Source organism: Hylobates moloch, unplaced genomic scaffold (genome assembly GCF_009828535.3).
Source record: "Hylobates moloch isolate HMO894 unplaced genomic scaffold, HMol_V3 SCAFFOLD_1, whole genome shotgun sequence".
NCBI classification, from domain to species: Eukaryota; Metazoa; Chordata; class Mammalia; order Primates; family Hylobatidae; genus Hylobates; species Hylobates moloch.
Window position 1 is genome coordinate 225,403,292 of NW_026652276.1, and position 21,260 is coordinate 225,424,551.

A 21,260-nucleotide genomic window follows, 5' to 3' on the forward strand; every position below is an offset into this window, starting at 1 on the left:
ATCAGTGTCCCCATCTTTAAATTGGAATTAAAATATAAGCATTTTCTGCTTTTCATCAGTAGTCCATTTATGAAAAATCAGACATTCTATTCAAATGCCAACCAGGTGACAATTTCCAATTATTTTGACTGAGAAAGTTATATTTAAACCCAAATCCCCAATTCCCTAAAATGTAACGGAAACACATTTATACAGGTAATAGCCATTATGATGAAATGTAAAATGATGAGACATTTTCTGCTACTGCATCTAACACTTATAGCGTTTTATATTTATAAAAGGGAGTACTGGTTTTTAAAGATTGGATACACTACCCCTGCCCATCGAGAGCACTCGTCAAAAATTTGGGTATGGCCACGCAAGTATTCAATGACAATGGGAAAATACTATAAAAAATATTGGTTTTATAAGATATATTCTTCAATAATTCATGCAATTTGCTTTAAAAAACCCTTATCTTTCCCAAGAGGGAAAAAGATACAATGAAAGACAGGAGACAAAAATCTGCCTACATTTCTTTCTCCATTCCTCCAGTTTATAGTGCTAGAATTATCAGGGGACCTGGAATTATCTTATTTTCTCTGTAATAGAAAATCTGTGGTTCAGCATCAACTCACCCTTTCTGCTAGCCTCATTCACCACATATACAGGGGTTCAATGTTTCCCTTAACCAAGCTTGTCTTCATAAACAGTTACAATGAGTCTTTGGGCACCTTGTTGCAATATTCTTGATGCTATGTTCTTCTAAGACTTGGAAGGATTAACAGAGAAGATAAAATCAGAACTTGGACCTACAGTCCTCTTCCTGACTTATGCTTGGGTTGTTTTCATCATACCGTCTAGAACACGGCCTTGTGTTGATAGCAACACTTTCTGGAATGGCAAAATACTCATTGGTAACACAAAGAAAGACATACTAAAAATTTGCCTATACCCTTGATAATTTCATATTACCAAATCACTCCGATTCTTCAGTGTTCTTCTATCTTGGCTCAATCCAGTATCTTGTAAGTAGCTTTTGTTAATAAGTAATTTAAGAATTTATCAGTTTATAAGGTTTTTCTCTTTCCTGGTCTGGTCCAACTATTGCACCTTTACCCTTGCTGCCTCAGAATCAAAGGTTTAGAGGGACATACCAGAAACATAATGTAAAGTATTTGATTATGTTGTTGACATTATGTCACACTGACAGTGATAGTGGCATTCATTCCCAGGGATGCTACATATCCAGCGCAAGGAACAACTGTCTTACCCAATAGGCCAAAGGCTTTACCTGTTGAGAAGCAGTAGCAGTGACCCAGTCCCAGTTCAAACAACATTCTTTTTATAGAAAACATGGACATTGATCCTAAAGCTGTCTCTCACTAGTTCTACCATTTTGTTGAAGTCGCTTAGCTTTCTGGGCCTCAGGTCCCTCATCAAAAAATTGGGATAAAGAATATTGTTTAATTTCTTCTATTTTAAATTACAGTAGGCCCTTCATATCCACAGGGGATTGGCTCCAGGACCCTAGAGAACATCAAAGTCTGAGGATGCTTAAGTCCCTTAGTAGGCCCTGCATATCCCAAGGTTCCCCATACACTGTTGGATGAATCCTTGGATACCAAGGGTTGACTGTATTTCATATTTTTATTATATTTCTATATTTTAACTCATATCCTATAAACCTACATTTATAGCAATCCCTTGATATTCTGTAATTTTTAAGGCATCAGCTAAATCCTGCAAGTTGTTCCTTAACCCCCTAAATATTAAGGAAACAATTTTAAAACTCCCTTTCCTAAATCCATTGAAGACCCAACAGAATACAATAACGAAAGAATATCAGGAGTTTGATAAGATAGCACAGTTTCTTCTAAAGTTCTAAAAAAATTAACATGGTGGTAGGCATAATAGATAGAAGTAGGCGATTTTTAGCTTTCAATCAAAGAAGCACTGACTGACCCAGAAAAATGAAAAATAAAATATCAAGAGGAAAATCAGTAAGAGATATTCCTCATTCTGAGTTAACAGCAGTGAACCAGGCAGAGACGAACTAAGACAAATAGGCAAAAGGGAAAGCACCAAGGTGTTACAGCTACCTGAAAACGAGGACTTTATAAACTAAGGACTGTACACCAGTTGCCAGGTTCAACACTTTGTATTAACAAATGTTGGCTACACAATCCACTTTTTAACAAAGTTTTGGTATTTTAAATTTCTCCACTTTACTAGATCCCCAGTTTCACCTTCATTGCAAACTCAGACCAGGTGAGGAGGGGGTGTATTTGAAAATGAAGATAACTGCCTTTCAATTGCGAAAGAGCAGCGTAAACGCTGTTTAAGTTGGAGATAATGGCTTATATGAATTGTGTGTAATATTGCATTAACTTGTTGTAATTGTCATGGTTATTAAAACTACAGCCAAACACTCACTATGTGCTCTACAGGGCACATTAACTATATAAAATACATCATCTGTGCCCTCTAGGATTAGCCTAAAAGTTCAAAGCAGTGAGTTTGATCCTTGCTGATACATGAAGAAAGTGGATTATACTGTATCAACCTAGAACTATGCAGTTCAAGAATTAGAAGATTCAGCTAAATCTTACTTTAAAAACTAAAACTCAACAAATATCATTTAGTTTTTAAGGTTAAAATAAAGTGAAGAAGGAAATGTAAGAGAAATTCATCAAGAGGCATTAACTCAAATTTTTCCTCTATCCTTGACCCTCATTTTACTGCCTATAGATATAAAAAGGCTGGCTTCCCCTATTTTCTTATCTTGGATAGATGTGATCAGGCTGGCACTTCTGACTTTGGCAAGCCAGCAGCATTAAAGAAGGGGGAGAGGAGTCACACCTGACCAGATCTTCAACTTGCTTTTGAGTCTGCTTGTCCCTGCCTCTCTTGCTGTTTCTTCTGCTCTTGAAAATATGATTAACATCTATGCATCTGTAAAACTCTGCATTGTAAGCAAGGCTGTGGCTTTTCCATCCCAACGAGGTTGAGGTATGGAGTTAATGAGAAGTGAGACTGTGAGGCATGAATAGGAACATGCCAATGTTAAAGTAATTGAGCATGAATATCAAACACTGACTTGGGAACAGTCTTCATTTGCCGAGGGAAAGTCTGATCAGCTGGTGGGCAGATGGGATGTGCAGAGACCTGCATTCACTGCCAGCCCCAAAATTTCCATATCATAACAGGCTATACCTTATAAGCATAGCACCTTTGTGTTTCCACCTAGAATCATGTTTCCTTTTTCCTCTTTCTTTTCATTTTCCTACCTTTTTCTCTTCCCTCCTTCCTGAGAAAGGTTCCTTCTCTTCTTTTTGAATTTATCTCATTTCCCCCCAAGCCTCATGAAGAATTTAAAGTTTTGTGATTTCAATACCTGATGTTTCTTTTTAAAACAATGTGTACTTTGCTAACGCCAGTTTAGAATTAAACACAGATGATGGTGTTGTGGTTAGAAGAATTACCAATGCTGTAATTTTTATTTGAGAAACTCTTCATTGTCTTCCAAAACCACTGAGACCTTGAATTACTGGTTACTTTAATACACTCCCAGGTGCCTTATATCATTCCCAATTAGATTATTTATATGTTCTTAAGTGGCAAGGATCTTTGAAAGATGTGCCCAATATTGAGAAAATTAACACCTTTTGGAAAGATGTAGGTTATTATCAATCTCAAGTTGTAGGGAATAGTTTTATTCAAAACACAGTAATAATAATTTCAAGAAAACTAAATGTTAAAAAGAAAATTTTCTAACGTTAGTCCTAAATTCTTATGAATACACAATTATGCATTTTTATAAAAATTCATTTACAAAGATGATTTTAGCAGAGTTTACAAAGCAAAAAAAATGCACACCTGAAATGTACATTAATTGGGAATTGGTTAAGTGAAATAAGGTACATTCATTAAATGAAGTTAAAATGATCCACGAGAAATATATAATAATTAATGAGGATATAGGCAACAATTGTGTATTATTAAATGAGCATATATAAATTATAAGCTCTTTTTAAATATATATGTTTAAAGGATTAATTTTTACATAATGGTGATAAAATTTCCCCAAGATTGTGTTCCAACTTGTCATTTTGTTAAGTTTCCATTTTTTTTCTCATTAAACTTTTTTAATGGGTCTCAAAATTCTGTGACAAATTTTTGGTCAAGTTGTTTCCATTAAAAAGTACTGATTTTAAAAACTAGTAACTTAAAACTGCCACACGCAAAAAAGAAAATCAAGGTGGTCCACCAAACATTCTCCTTTCCTTCTGAAAGTTTTATGATGCATTGTTATCATTAACCAGTCTTTTACTACTAAATGTAAATGGCCAATTGAAACAAACAGTTCTGAGACCGTTCTTCCATCACTGATTAAGAGCGGGGTGGCAGGTACTAGGGATAATATTCATTTGGCTTTCTGAGCTTTCTGGGGAGACTTGGTGACCTTGCCAGCTCCAGCAGCCTTCTTGTCCACTGCTTTGATGACACTCATGGCAACAGTCTGTCTCATAGCATGAACAGCAAAGCGACCCAGAGGTGGATAGTCTGAGAAGCTAACACACATGGGCTTTCCAGGAACCATATCAACGATGTTAGCATCACTAGACTTCAAGAATTTAGGGCCATCTCCTAGCCTTTTACCAGAACAGTGATCAATCTTTTCCTTCAGCTCAGCAAACTTGCATGCAACATGAGCCATGTGGCAATCCAGTACAGGGGCACAGCCAGCACTGATTAGGCCTGGATGGTTCTGGATAATCACCTGAGCAATGAAGCCAGCTGCTTCTATTGGTGAGTCATTTTTGCTGTCACCAGCAATGCTGCCATGATGAACATCCTTGAGAGACACATTCTTGACATTGAAGCCCACACTGTCCCCAGGAAGAACTTCACTCAAGGCGTCATGGTGCATTTTGACAGACTTTACTTTAGTTGTAATGGTGACTGGAGCAAAGGTGACCATCATACCAGGTTTGAGAACACCAGTCTCCACTCGGCCAACAGAAACAGTACCAATACCACCAATTTTGTAGACCTCCTGGAGGGGCAGGTGAAGGGGCTTGTCGGTTGGACAAGTTGGTGGTAGGATGCAATCCAGAACCTCAAACAGCGTGGTTCCACTGGCATTGTCATCCTTAACGGTGACTTTCCATCCCTTGAACCAAGGCATGTTAGCACTTGGCTCCAGCATGTTGTCACCATTCCAACTAGAAATTGGCACAAATGCTACTGTGTCAGGGTTGTAGCAAATTTTCTTAATGTAAGTGCTGACTTCCTTAACGATTTCCTCGTACCTCTTCTGGCTGTAGGGTGGCTCAGTGGAATCCATTTTGTTAATACCAACAATTAGTTGTTTCACACCCAGTGTGTAAGCCAGAAGGGCATGCTCTTGCATCTGCCCATTCTGGGAGATAACAGCTTCACATTCACCAACACCAGCAGCAACAATCAGGACAGCACAGTCAGCCTGAGATGTCCTTGTAATCACGTTTTTGATGAAGTGTCTGTGTCCTGGGGCATCAATGATAGTCACGTAGTACTTGCTGGTCTCAAATTTCCACAAGGAGATATCAATGGTGATATGACGTTCACGCTCAGCTTTCAGTTTATCCAAGACCCAGGCACAACTTGAATGAGTCCTTTCCCATCTCAGCAGCCTCCTTCTCAAATTTTTCAATGGTTCTTTTGTCAATGCCAACGCATTTGTAGATCAGATGGCCAGTAGTGGTGGACTTGCCCGAATGTACATGTCCAATGACGATAATGTTGACGTGAGTCTTTTCCTTTCCCGTTTTGGCTTTTAGGAGTAGTTTTCATGACACCTGTGTTCTGGCGGCAAACCCGTTGTGAAAAAGTGTAAGTTTCGATTTTGCATGTATGTTACAATTGTCAAAATAAAAAAAACTATAACAAGTAACCAACCAATGAGTTTATCAATCTCTTCCTATACAGCATGACGATTGGAAACAACATAGAAAAAGCAACCATATGAGAAAGATCTTGAACAAAAAAAAGTGTTTATAATTTACCTTAGTAGCATAGTATTCTCTGACTTCAGGCCTAATAGAATCAAAGTCTCCATTGATGAATTCAGGCAAAAAGCTGAAAGAAACAGTAAGTCAGGTAAGTCAACCAGTTATTTCTATTTATTTTTGAAACTTTAAAACTGTGGCCAAGTGCAGTGGCTTGGGATTGCAACTGTAATCCCAACACTGAGAGGTTGAAGCAGGAGGACTGCTTGAAGCCAGGAGTTCAAGACCAGCCTGGGCAACATGGCAAGACCCTATCTCTACAAAACAATTAAAAAATCAGCTGGGCATGATGGTGCACACCTGTAGTCTCAGCTACTTGGGAACCTACACTGGGAGGATCACTTGAGCCCAGGAGTTCGAGGATATAGTAATCCATGACAGCATAACTCCAGCCTGGGTGACAAAGCAAGTCTCCATCTCTAATTTAAAAAATAAAAAATAATAACTGATTATAAGGAGCAAAAAGAAAAGTAATGTACTCAGAACAAAACCACAGAAACTATTTTTAGAGAGAATAGGATGTTATACCATATACTCTTGGTTTCAATGACTGAGGCAAACAACAGGTATCCAACCAATTCATCAACTCAGTCACAATGTCAGAGAATATTTATCTTTTGTTTTGTTTTGTTTTGTTTTGTTTTGTTTTTTGAGACAGAGTCTTGCTCTGTCACCCAGGCTGGAGTGCAGTGGCGCAATCTCGGCTCACTGCAAGCTCCGCCTCCCAGGTTCAGGCTATTCTCCTGCCTCAGCCTCTCTGAGTAGCTGGGACTACAGGCGCCCGCCACCAGGCCCGGCTAATTTTTTTGTATTTTTAGTAGAGACGGGGTTTCACCGTGGTCTCGATCTACTGACCTCGTGATCCGCCCGCCTCGGCCTCCCAAAGTGCTGGGATTACAAGCATGAGCCACCGCACCCGGCCAAATATTTATCTTTTTAAACAAATCGATACAAATTAAAGATTACTGGTTTAAAAAATCCTAACAGAAATACTCATCATCTTTGCATATTACCTGGTACATATATACAACGTTTTACATTATTGTACCCTCACACAAGTTCAGAAATTTCAACAGGTATGAACAGAACAAATGATCATGAGGATTCTTTGAAATCTGTGTCAAGCAAGAGTCAGTTCAAAGACATTTTCCAAATATTCTATTAACATAGTCTAGACACAGGCATCTTTTAGATAAGTCTGAAATACTACAAGAGTCAAGGTTATTAAATATAGAGATTCCCAGATGTGGTTATTTCTAATAATATTACTACTGCCTTTACTTTTTTCCCTGCTATATTTTTAATTCATTTTAGAAAGCATACCTTACTCCATCTATTATACATAAACCATCATTTGCTATTTTTACATAAAATATTTACATAACCTGGTAGAGATTCTTCCCACTTAAAACACATAATTGTGGAGAAATAAAACATCCCTGGATTTCTCAGTACTATGCAGAAATCCTTAGCCTGCTGAGCCTCAGAAATGTATATGATACAAAGAAAGGAATGGTTGCTTTCACTTACTGTAAAAATATTCCACCCTTCACATGCCATGAGAATTAAAACTGTAACCATTTATCTAGTTAATTGCTTTGATCCAAAATACTGAAACTTCTTAGGTCTCCTCAAGAGGGCCAAATTGTTATCCGATGAACTAGGTCCCTGGCTAAAGAAGACTGGGGTGTTATATTTGTGGGTATTACGTGTCAAAAGAGGTGAAGCCCCAGAACTTGGAGAAAACTCTATGTCATAATGAGAGGTGACAGTGTGCTGGCAGCCCTCGCTCGCTCTCGGTGCCTCCTCGGCCTCGGTGCCCACTCTGGCCGCAGTTAAGGAGCCCTTCAGCCCACCGCTGCACTGTGGGAGCCCCTCTCTGGGCTGGCCAAGGCTGGAGCCAGCTCCCTCAGCTTGCAGAGAGGTGTGGAGGAAGAGGCGTGGGCTGGAACCGGGGCTGCATGTGGCGCTTGTGGGCCAGCGCAAGTTCTGCGTGGGCGTGGGCTTGGTGGGCCCCGCATTTGGAGCAGCCGCCCAGTGCCACTGGCCCCAAGTAGTGAGGGGCTTAGCACCCGGGCCAGCAGCTGCAGAGCGTGCACCAGGTCCCCCAGCAGTGCCAGCTCGCCGGCGCTGCTCTCAAATTCTCGCTGGGCCTCAGCTGCCTTCCCGCGGGGCAGGGCTCGGGACCTGCAGCCTGCCATGCCCGAGCCCCACCCCCCACCCCCCGCCATGGGCTCCTGTGCAGCCCAAGCCTCCCCGATAAGTGCTGCCCCCTGCTCCGCGGCGCTCAGTTCCATCAACCGCCCAAGGACTGAGGTGTGCAGGCACACTGCGCGGGACTGGCAGGCAGCTCCACCTGCGGCCCCGGTGCGGGATCCACTAGGTGAAGCCAGCTGGGCTCCTGAGTCTAGTGGGGACTTGGAGAACCTTTATGTCTGGCTGGGGGATTGTGAATACACCAGTCAGCACTCTGTGTCTACCTCAAGGTTTGTAAACACATCAATCAGCACTCTGTATCTAGCTAATCTGGTGGGGACTTGGAGAATCTTTATGTCTAGCTAAGGGATTGTAAATACACTAATCAGCACTCTGTGTCTAGCTCAAGGTTTGTAAATGCACCAATCAGCACTCTGTATCTAGCTAATATGGTGAGAACTTGGAGAACCTTTATGTCTAGCTAAGGGATTGTAAATACACCAATCAGCACTCTGTGTCTAGCTCAAGGTTTGTAAACGCACCAATCAGCAACCTGTCAAAAAGGACCAATCAGCAGGATGTGGGTGGGGTCAGATAAGGGAACAAAAACAGGCTGCCCCAGCCAGCAGTGGCAACCCGCTGAGGTCTGCTTCCACACTGTGGCAGCTTTGTTCTTTTGCTCTTTGCAATAAACCTTGCTGCTGCTCACTCTTTGTGTCTGCACTGCCTTTATGAGCTGTAACACTCACTGCAAGGTCTGCAGCTTTACTCCTGAAGCCAGTGAGACCACGAACCCACCGGGAGGAATGAACAACTCCGGATGGGAGGAATGAACAACTCCAAACGCGCTGCCTTAAGAGCCATAACACTCACCACGAAGGTCTGCAGCTTCACTCCTGAAGCCAGCAAGACCACGAACCCACCAGAAGGAAGAAACTCCGAACATGTCCAAACATCAGAAGGAACAAACTCAGGAGGTGCCACCTTCAAGAACTGTAACACTCACCGCGAGGGTCCGCAGCTTCATTCTTGAAGTCAGTGATACCAAGAACCCACCAATTCCAGACACAATAATATATAAAACACGGGGGGGTTATCTGGCTCCTGGAGACATTTTATTAATATACCAAAGGGGTTATGATTCAGGTCCAGAAAATTTCTATGGAGACACTTTCACGAGGGGAGAAACACAGCTGTATATTCTACTTAATAATAAGAAAGATAAAAAATAAAAACACGTTGTCTTATCCTTCACCTATGGGTGTGCAACTACCAGCAGAGGACAATGGACGTGGCTCTCACTGCTTGGGCCAAGGGGTGACAAACTAGGGCAAAGGGGACTAATGTTATGACACACCTCTCTCAGAAAATCTGATGTGTGAGTTCAGAATAAAATTAATAGAGACAAAATTTGGAGAAAAAAAATACTAACCTTGTCCTTTACCACATTTCTTTTTGTAAGGTTCTTGACTCAATTGGAAATATTTCTGATGTCAAACCTAATCTAATTGATCCGTGTTGGGCCACCTCTTCTTTGAGTTACCACAAAGATCTATACCATATAAACTCCTTAGCTCGGATGAGCTAGGCCCAACAATTTTTTTATTAGTCAATTCATTCCACAAATATTCACTGAACACCAACTATATGCCAAAGACTACAGCTAATTTCAGAAAAAAAGTAGAACTGGAAAGTAAATTAAGTACTTAGGTGTTCAAATCACATCTGGTTTCAACATCTTCCCATAAGCTTTCTTCCTGGAAACTTCCCTGCACACCGTATCTATTACTTTCAATTTCATTTTATACCTATTTAGTTAAATAATATATACCTTACCCCTGCTGTTAGGACCAAAAATAGACTATTAAGTTTTTTTTCTCTTTATTTTTTCTTGTTGTATAAATTCATTCATTTCCAAAGTTTCTTTATTTTATTTTATTTTATTTTATTTTATTTTATTATACTTTAGGTTTTAGGGTACATGTGCACAATGTGCAGGTTTGTTACATATGTATACATGTGCCATGTTGATTTCCTGCACCTATTAACTCGTCATTGAGCATTAGGTATATCTCCTAATGCTGTCCCTCCCCCCTCCCCCAACCCCACAACAGTCCCCGGAGTGTGATGTTCCCCTTCCTGTGTCCATGAGTTCTCATTGTTCAATTCCCACCTATGAGTGAGAACATGCGGTGTTTGGTTTCTTGTCCTTGCGATAGTTTACTGAGAATAATGTTTTCCAGTTTCATCCATGTCCCTACAAAGGACACGAACTCATCATTTTTATGGCTGCATAGTATTCCATGGTGTATATGTGCCACATTTTCTTAATCCAGTCTATCGTTGTTGGACACTTGGGTTGGTTCCAACTCTTTGCTATTGTGAATAGTGCTGCAATAAACATACGTGTGCATGTGTCTTTATAGCAGCATGATTTATAGTCCTTTGGGTATATACCCAGTAATGGGATGGCTGGGTCAAATGGTATTTCTAGTTCTAGATCCCTGAGGAATTGCCACACTGACTTCCACAATGGTTGAACTAGTTTACATTCCCACCAACAGTGTAAAAGTGTTCCAATATCTCCACATCCTCTCCAGCACCTGTTGTTTCCTAATTTTTTAATGATGGCCATTCTAACTGGTGTGAGATGGTATCTCATTGTTGTTTTGATTTGCATTTCTCTGATGGCCAGTGATGATGAGCATTTCTTCATGTGATTTTTGGCTGCATAAATGTCTTCTTTTGAGAAGTGTCTGTTCATGTCCTTTGCCCACTTTTTGATGGGGTTGTTTGTTTTTTTCTTGTAAATTTGTTGGAGTTCATTGTAGATTCTGGATATTAGCCCTTTGTCAGATGAGTAGGTTGCAAAAACTTTCTCCCATTCTGTAGGTTGCCTGTTCACTCTGATGGTAGTTTCTTTTGCTGTGCAGAAGCTCTTTAGTTTAATGAGATCCCATTTGTCAATTTTGGCTTTTGTTGCCATTGCTTTTGGTGTTTTAGACATGAAGTCCTTGCCCACACCTATGTCCTGAATGGTAGTGCCTAGGTTTTCTTGTAGGATTTTAATGGTTTTAGGTCTAACATTTAAGTCTTTAATCCATCTTGAATTAATTTTTGTATAAGGTGTAAGGAAGGGATCCAGTTTCAGCTTTCTACATATGGCTAGCCAGTTTTCCCAGCACCATTTATTAAATAGGGAATCCTTTCCCCATTTCTTGTTTTTGTCAGGTTTGTCAAAGATCAGATAGTTGTAGATATGCGGCATCATTTCTGAGGGCTCTGTTCTGTTCCATTGATCTATGTCTCTGTTGTGGTACCAGTACCATGCTGTTTTGGTTACTGTAGACTTGTAGTATAGTTTGAAGTCAGGTAGCGTGATGCCTCCAGCTTTGTTCTTTTGGCTTAGGATTGGCTTGGCGATGCGGGCTCTTTTTTGGTTCCATATGAACTTTAAAGTAGTTTTTTCCAATTCTATGAAGAAAGTCATTGGTAGATTGATGGGGATGGCATTGAATCTATAAATTACCTTGGGCAGTATGGCCATTTTCACGATATTGATTCTTCCAACCCATGAGCATGGAATGTTCTTCCATTTGTTTGTATCCTCTTTTATTTCATTGAGCAGTGGTTTGTAGTTCTCCTTGAAGAGGTCCTTCACATCCCTTGTAAGTTGGATTCCTAGGTATTTTATTCTCTTTGAAGCAACTGTGAATGGGAGTTCACTCATGATTTGGCTCTCTGTTTGTCTGTGATTGGTGTACAAGAATGCTTGTGATTTTTGTACATTGATTTTGTATCCTGAGACTTTGCTGAAGTTGCTAATCAGCTTAAGGAGATTTTGGGCTGAGACAATGGGGTTTTCTAGATATACAATCATGTCATCTGCAAACAGGGACAATTTGACTTCCTCTTTTCCTAATTGAATACCCTTTATTTCCTTCTCCTGCCTGATTGCTCTGGCCAGAACTTCCAGCACTATGTTGAATAGGAGTGGTGAGAGAGGGCATCCCTGTCTTGTGCCAGTTTTCAGAGGGAATGCTTCCAGTTTTTGCCCATTCAGTATGATATTGGCTGTGGGTTTGTCGTAGATAGCTTCATAAGTGAAGGAGAAATAAAATACTTTAGAGACAAGCAAATGCTGAGTGATTTTGTCACCACCAGGCCTGCCCTAAAAGAGCTCCTGAAGGAAGCACTAAACATGGAAAGGAACAACCGGTACCAGCCACTGCAAAAACATGCCAAATTGTAAAGACCATCGAGGCTAGGAAGAAACAATAGCAACTAACGAGCAAAATAACCAACTAACATCATAATGACAGGATCAGATTCACACATAACAATATTAACGTTAAATGTAAATGGGCTAAATGCTCCAATTAAAAGACACAGACTGGAAAACTGGATAAGGAGTCAGGACCCATCAGTGTGCTGTATTCAGGAAACCCATCTCACGTGCAGAGACACACATAGACTCAAAATAAAGGGATGGAGGAAGATCTATCAAGCAAATGGAAAACAAAAAAAGGCAGGGGTTGTAATCCTAGTCTCTGATAAAATAGACTTTAAACCAACAAAGATCAAAAGAGACAAAGAAGGCCATTACATAATGGTAAAGGGATCAATTCAACAAGAAGAGCTAACTATCCTAAATATATATGCACCCAACACAGGAGCACCCAGATTCATAAAGCAAGTCCTGAGTGACCTACAAAGGGACTTAAACTCCCACACAATAATAATGGGAGATTTTAACACCCCACTGTCAACATTAGACAGATCAACGAGACAGAAAGTTAACAAGGATATCCAGGAATTGAACTCAGCTCTACACAAAGTGGACCTAATAGACATCTACAGAACTCTCCACCCCAAATCAACAGAATATACATTTTTTTCAGCACCACACCACACCTATTCCAAAATTGACCACATAATTGGAAGTAAAGCTCTCCTCAGCAAATGTAAAAGAACAGAAATTATAACAAATTGTCTCTCAGACCACAGTGCAATCAAACTAGAACTCAGGATTAAGAAACTCACTCAAAACCGCTCAACTACATGGAAACTGAACAACCTGCTCCTGAACGACTATTGGGTACATAATGAAATGGAGGCAGAAATAAAGATGTTCTTTGAAACCAACGAGAACAAAGACACGACATACCAGAATCTCTGGGACACGTTCAAAGCAGTGTGTAGAGGGAAATTTATAGCACTAAATGCCCACAAGAGAAGGCAGGAAAGATCCAAAATTGACACCCTAACATCACAATTAAAAGAACTAGAAAAGCAAGAGCAAGCACATTCAAAAGCTAGCAGAAGGCTAGAAATAACTAAAATCAGAGCAGAACTGAAGGAAATAGAGACACAAAAAAACCCTTCAAAAAATTAATGAATCCAGGAGCTGGTTTTCTGAAAAGATCAACAAAATTGATAGACCGCTAGCAAGACTAATAAAGAAGAAAAGAGAGAAGAATCAAATAGACACAATAAAAAATGAAAAAGGGGATATCACCACCGATCCCACAGAAATACAATCTACCATCAGAGAATACTACAAACACCTCTATGCAAATAAACTAGAAAATCTAGAAGAAATGGATAAATTCCTCGACAAATACACCCTCCCAAGACTAAATCAGGAAGAAGTTGAATCTCTGAATAGACGAATAACAGGTTCTGAAATTGTGGCAATAATCAATAGCTTACCAACCAAAAAGAGTCCACGACCTGATGGATTCACAGCCGAATTCTACCAGAGGTACAAGGAGGAACTGGTACCATTCCTTCTGAAACTATTCCAATTGATAGAAAAAGAGGGAATCCTCCCTAACACATTTTATGAAGCCAGCATCATCCTGATACCAAAGCCTGGCAGAGACATAACCAAAAAAGAGAATTTCAGACCAATATCCTTGATGAACATTGATGCAAAAATCCTCAATAAAATACTGGCAAACCGAATCCAGCAGCACATCAATAAGCTTATCCACCATAATCAAGTGGGCTTCATCCCTGGGATGCAAGGCTGATTCAAAATACGCAAATCAATAAATGTAATCCAGCATATAAACAGAACCAAAGACAAAAACCACACGATTATCTCAATAGATGCAGAAAAGGCCTTTGACAAAATTCAACAACCCTTCATGCTAAAAACTCTCAATAAATTAGGTATTGATGGGACGTATCTCAAAGTTTCTTTACAATGTTTCACCCATCACCATATAACTGCGTGCAAATTAATACTCAGATGAATCACAGAATATTAGGGCTGGAAGGAATAAAAGAAATTATCCTTCTACTATCCTCATTATCCTTTCTGAAGAACTGAGATCCAAGACGTCAAGGGCATTTTGTCTGTAAAGCCAATATCCAAGCTATTTCACCAAATAAAGCAACCATTTAAAATTAGGACTCTGGGTCTCTGCTGGTTCAAGCAACATCCTGGGAAGACTGACTTTATGTTGCTCTCCAAATTTCAGTCTGTCAGATCTCTAGAACCAATTTGGCAGTTTCCAAATAGCATATTGATTTTGTCAATAAACAAAAATGAAAAATAAAAGCTGATACACACAGGCAACTGAGCATCTATCCCCTTAGGGACAAATCATCCTAAAAACAATTAGATCTCCCTGTATCTTACACTGTGAATAATGAAAGAAAGCATTCATACAAATTCACTTATATTTTAGTGGAAAATATTAACAGGAAAACAAACATATAGGTAGTAGATACCTAACTTCTGTTAACTTTTAATATAATTTTCTCCAATGTAACATGTATGCTTTCAAATCGAATCAGGATGCTTACTTCTAAGAAAACCCATGCCAAAAATACACCTGGCATTCATGCTGAGATGACTAAAATAATTATAACTTTTCGTCATGTAATGCGCTCGTTTTTGAAACTTGCTGAAATCTACTTTTTGACGCTGCAATTAAAAGCCCGTCTCACTTTTCCTGAGGTGCCTGTTGCCATGGTGCCTGGGCATTCTGAAGAGGTACTTACTGAGGATGACACTTCACAGATGTAGAAGAGATATGTTATGATATAAATGACAGTTTACACAAGCAGATTATTTTCAGAACTCTTTGAGGACTGATTACACGTAGCAACTGACTATGGGTATGTGGATTTGTGTAGCCACTGACCACGTTTCTATCTACTGTCGACTTAGACACACCAATCTATCTTTTCTTTGCTATCCTCAATCTATGGGCACTGACTTGTTAATACTGAAAGGTGTCCCAAACTCTCCACAAATGGCTCAGACTCCTTAAACATTTTCATTTTAACTCTTTCCATACTGGTCACTCATTCATGATAAAATAAGAGTCCAAAAAGTACTGAGATCAATTAGTGAACTTAAGATCCATCACACGTAACAATTGAGAGGGAGGCTGACAAATTTAGGAAATATTCTAAATACAATGGAGTAGATAGAATATAACTACTGCCTTTACAGGGTCTTTCCTGATCCCACTAAAGGAAACTGTCCCTCCATAAAGCCTGTTTTTTTTGTTTTGTTTTTGTTTTGCCCCCAGGAAAGATACTCTTATTCCCTTAAAACTTGAATAGCACTAAAATCTCTTACTTTCCATTTCATTTTAAGCAAGTTCTATGTCTTTTAGCTACTAACAGATGGTAAGGCCTCTGAAGCAGGTCTGTCTCTGATTGATCTCGGTACGCCCCAAAGGACGAAGGACACTGACGCCGAAAATGATATAAGATGATGAGGTAGAGAAGGAGAAAGAAGGGAAGAGGGAGAAAATGAGGGGGGCGGGGGGCGAAAGGGAGAGAAGAGGAAGTAGGAGGAACAAGGAGAAGAGGAAGTAGGAGGAACAAGGAGAAAAGGAAAGAAGGGTGAAATGGGGGAAAAGAGTGAAGTGGGGGAAGAGGAGATAGGAGGAGGTGGAAAATGGTACAAAGAGAAAAGCCAGGAGAGGAAAGAAAGGGCAAGAGGAGAGTAGAAAGGAAGAATAAGGAAAGAAACATTTACTAGGCACTTATGCTTACAACTGCCCCTCCCCCCACTTCCTAGCTTGTGCAGATTATTTAAGCTTTTTCTGAACCTCATGTATCCATGTATAAAATGAAGATCATTTCAAATGCTTGTGAGGATTAGGAGTTAATATATGTAAAGCACTTGGAAAATGCCTGGCATACAGGAAGCACAGTTTAAGCTACTCAGTTCAAATAAAAATTATTGCAAGTGAAGTAAGTAGTTTGCCCTAGATTATAAGGCTAGTAAGAGGTAGAGCCAGAACTCAAATCCAGGCAGTTCACTCTTTGTTCTTTAATGGCTAAGTATACAGCCTCCCACATACATGCATTTACAAAACAGAATAATGATGTTTTTGGTAGAGAACATTCTCTGCATAAATGTACTCTTTCCTGCTGATTTTATTAATCACTACTAATTTGGTCAACCTATATAGTTTATAAAGGTTTCCCTGAGGCACAAGAGAAAAAGGATTTGTGCTCGTGGTACCAGAAGGAAGGACAGGATTTTGAGGACAGACTATGTTGGGAGAAGAAAATTTGGGAATATTGTTGAAGAAGAGCATGACTACAGACATAGAAAGTAGTATTCAGTTTGAAAAAAGAAGGAATGAATCATTTAAAGATTTGTGCTAACATTCTCTGTAAAATCATATAAATTTGGTGGTGGGGAATAAGAGTGACACAAAATGTAATACATAAAAATGTTACCACATTTTGACTGTGTTTATAAACACAATCAGTTCAACTGTTTGCAATAAATAAGTCTCTAAATATAATAATAGTGCCAAAAGATATTTAAATATCTGTGTAACTTTGGGTAAGAGACATTCTTAGGAAAGACAGAAAACACAACAATAAATAAGTTGACAGATTATGTACAAATGTAACAATATGTTAATACAAAGGTCAAATTATGACTTTTACATATGCAAAATATATAACCCATAAGAATTGCTGTCCCCAGCACACGAAGAGCACCCCACAGTGGTAAAGGGAAAAGATACAAATAGAAAAAGTGCCAAAGCCTATTCACACAAGCAGTAAGTATACGAAAACATGGTAAATCTAAAATAATTATCAAGGAAATAAATTTTAAAGCAAAAATAGAGTACTTTCTTCTACACAAAAACTCAAAAACTAAGAAAAGTGAAGTGGGTATTGACAAGGCTGAGCAAAAATAGGCGCAAACACAGACTAGTGAAGTCGTGACTAGGATACTGCCCACAAACAGGCAATCCCACTTTGGGAATCCATCCTGGCTTTTTTGTTTGTTTGTTTTTGTTTTGTTTTAACAGTACCTAGGATATCTGCACAGTAAAGCAAGAGATTTAAGAAGGAGAGAAACAAACGGAATGTTCAACAATATAGGAAAGGTGGAATCAAACATTATGTAACCTGTTAGGGAAAGTAGGCAGCTTTTAGATGAGCTAATCACTGTCTACTGTTCTCGAGGGAATGCCCATCACACATTACTAAGTAAAACAAGCCTAAATATATTTGTGCATTTTTGTACAAACACAAAGGAAGTTATGGAAGTGAATGATTCAAGCTATTCACACTGATTATCTCAGGGGATGGGATTAATTTTTCTTTGAAAAATTTTATAAAGCATACCTTAATAACTTAAAAGAAAATTAATAATGACACTTGTGAAAGCAAATAAAAATGTGAGGGAAAATGAAAAAGTAACTGAAAACGCTTAGACTCTGATTACACAAGAACATTAAATAGTACTTAGCAGCCACTGAGGTTGTTATAAATGACTTACTTAAGTTACCCAAAGAAGACAGTGTTTTATCTCTTAGAATAATTGATCGCATCGTCTCAAACTGTCTAGCCCAGGATTCATCACAAGGCAGAAAATAACAGTTTCCCAAAATAATTATTTAAAGATGTCTTTATATGCTAACAAAATCCAGAGGGAAAAAACAGTAAAAAAAAATTAACAAATGAAATACAGATAGAATCTCCATATCACACAGTTAAAATAATGACTGGGGAACAGAATGAGGACAGGTCAATGATAAGAAAAAATATATAATTTTGCAGAAGACCTCTTCATTGAGACAAAGAGGGAAACACAGAAAAGGCTGCCAAAAAGAAGACTTGAGGGCTCTTATCCTAGAGAAAACCTTCCAGGAAACATTTTTTTGAATATTTGTTCTATGCCAGTCTCTGTATTTTATTCATACATTTATGTTTATTAATTAATATAATTTTAGCTAATTTCCATAACACTCCCATGAGGCTGATTTTTATCATCTGAATTTTATGGTAGAAAGCCAGGGCTGAGTGATATGAAGCCACCTGCATTGGTGTCACACAGATTCAAAAGGTCTTCTCTCCTCCTCCTCCTGCTTTCTTCACTGAACAACATATGCCCTTGACCAGCACAGAGAAATAATCCTGCTCTACCTCCTTCACAGGATGCAGTTTCAGTTCTTCCAAAATCCTGGCCCTTGTCTGTAATCTGCCTTGCTTGCATGCCCCACAGAGGTGCACAGTCATCAAGCCACAGCAAGAGGGCAATGCAAAGTTGCTCCACAGCACAAGTGACAGGTCCCCAGGCACACTCTCTCGTGAAGCTAGGTTCATGGTTTGTTTTTATGAACGGAGAAGTGGGGAAGGGAGGCACCATCACAAAATCACATGAGGCTTCTAGACAGCATATTTCATTCTAGTTAGTAAACAAATTGAATATTCAATTCCATAACTGAGCAATCAGCATAAGCAATGTAAATTTTATGGGACAGTAGGAAATTAAAACATACAGACTGCTACTTCCACCCCTGCAATGGGAATTAACCTCTCACTGCAGCCACTTAGAAAACCACACAAAAGAAGTAGAAATTCAGACAGTGGAAAAATGACAGCTCTGGGCAGTGATCACTGTATGATTCTATAATGGTGGATACATGTCATACATTTGTCCAAATCTATGCAATGTAAGACACCAATTGTGAACCCTAACGTAAACTACAGACTTTGGGTGACAATAATGTGTCAATGTTGGTTCCTCAATTGTAAAAAAAAAATTCTATCACTTTGGTGGGGGATGTTGATAACCGGGAAACTAGGAATGTGTGGGGACATGTGGTATCTTGGCTGTCTTTGTATCCTTCTCTCAATTTTCCTGTGAACCTAAAAATTCTGCGTAATTTATAAAGGAAAGAGGTTTAATTGACTCACAGTTCTGTATTGCTGGAGAGTCCTCAGGAAACTTACAATCATGGCAGAAGGCAAAGAAGAAACAGGCACCTTCTTCACAGGGTGGCAGGATGGAGTGAGAACAAGCAGGGGAAATGCCAGATGCTTATAAAACCATCAGATCCTGTGAGACTCACTCACTATCACGGGAACAGCATGGGGGAACCGCTCCCATGGTCCAACTACCTCCTCCTGGTCCCACCCTTGACACGTGGGGATTATGGGGATTACAACTCAAGGTGAGATCTGCGTGATGACACAGAGCCAAACTGTATCAAGATCCTTGAATAACGTCCTTTCATTCAAGGTCATCTCCTTATAAGGTTGATGAGGAAAAAACCTGGCTAGGGCCATTAAATGTATAGGGTCTGCATGATCTCACCATGTCTATGTGGATTTTCTCTAGGTACTCTGCTTTCTATCTACATCCCAAAGATGTGCACTTTCGGTGAGCTGGCTGTCTACACAGTCCCACTGTGAGAGTGAGCGAGTGAGAATGTGTGTGTGTGTGTGTGTGTGTGTTTAAGTGTGCCTCAGAGTAGAATGTGTCCTGTCCTGGATCAGTTCCCTCCTTGTCCCCTGAGCTGCCCAGAGAAGCTCCAACTGCCCATCACCCTGAACTGAAATAAGCTGGTAAATAATTATCTTGCTTGTTGTTTTCATTGATCTTTCTTCACTTGATCTTAGCTAAAAGGCTGAGAAGTGATTTTTATTGATTTTTCTTAAATGTACATAGAGCTCATATTTATTTCAGTGTTAAATATTAGAAGTGTTTGGTCTTTACTCAGAAGTTTGGTGATGTTTTTGTGACAAGAAATATGCCATAGGAACTTAACTCTTGCTGATACCAATTAGCCTAGGGTAAAATGGGTTTTCTTTTATGCCATTTTGGTTAAAATCAGTTTCTAAAAAACTATCAACAATGTTAAGGATTTACTGTACACAATAATACTGATATTAATTGAAACCAATTATATTAAAGCAAGTTAAAAATTTTAATTTTCCTACTCATATTGTATCCTACTTATTTACACTAGTTTAAGTTGTCCCACTAGATTATATATTTAGTTAGAGCTTATATTTAGTATTTATTCATAATTATATTTAATGAATATACAGCTAATTTGGAAATATTTTATAGTTCAGGCACACACAAATTTTGAAAAAGATACATTTTAAAAAGTCACTTTATCATTGCCTTACATTATAATTTCAAATTTTAATCAGTACCTAAAATGTTACATAAAGATTATTCTTTATAACAGTAATTTCATAATCACATATTTAATTTAAAAAGTTTAATATTCAGTGTAACATTTGCTAAGATACTATTATACTAGGCTTCATATGATTTATCAGAAATGATTTCATTGTATCTCCAATGCTAGCAGTTTAGTATTATACATTTAGGTGGTGGAATGTGTTGTCAATAACTTTCATGACTCATGATGACAGATTTTCCCTATAGGAAAGAAAATATTGGGTCTGCTTTTATGGCTTTGCTAGGATTTCAAGGTTCAGAAAACTCTATATAAGTGGCCAGAAGCTTCTGGAAATGAGATTATGTCCAGTCTAGAGAACCAGTTTACATTTTTAATGACTGGTCTAGTTGGAGAAAAGGAAGGATGAGATATAAGGAAGAAAAAGGTAAAGTCAATAGCAAACCTAAAGTAAAATGGTTTTTGATGAAAAGCAGTTTTAAAATTTACTATCAACTTTTCACCCAAAATGTACTGTCTCCTTTGCTCTAGAAAAAGAAAGCTGAAATCGCTAAGAAAAGAGGACAAAGGAAATAAAACGTATAGAATATTAACA

The 21,260-nt window shown here is 38.9% G+C and overlaps 1 protein-coding gene and 1 pseudogene across 3 annotated transcripts in view; both read right to left on the reverse strand.

The window, feature by feature from the left end:
- Nucleotides 1–21,260, reverse strand: part of TPK1 (thiamin pyrophosphokinase 1) — a 411,439-nt gene that overhangs the window by 194,085 nt on the left and 196,094 nt on the right. For all 3 annotated transcript variants that reach the window (XR_009209712.1, XM_032762053.2, XM_058427633.1), the window contains exon 4: nucleotides 6,030–6,102. Coding sequence is in view for 2 of the 3 variants with exons in the window: in XM_032762053.2 (XP_032617944.1) it covers nucleotides 6,030–6,102 (73 nt within the window). In the remaining variant the exon portion in view is untranslated. The remainder of the gene's footprint in view (nucleotides 1–6,029; nucleotides 6,103–21,260) is intronic.
- Nucleotides 4,406–5,754, reverse strand: LOC116814481 (putative elongation factor 1-alpha-like 3; annotated as a pseudogene).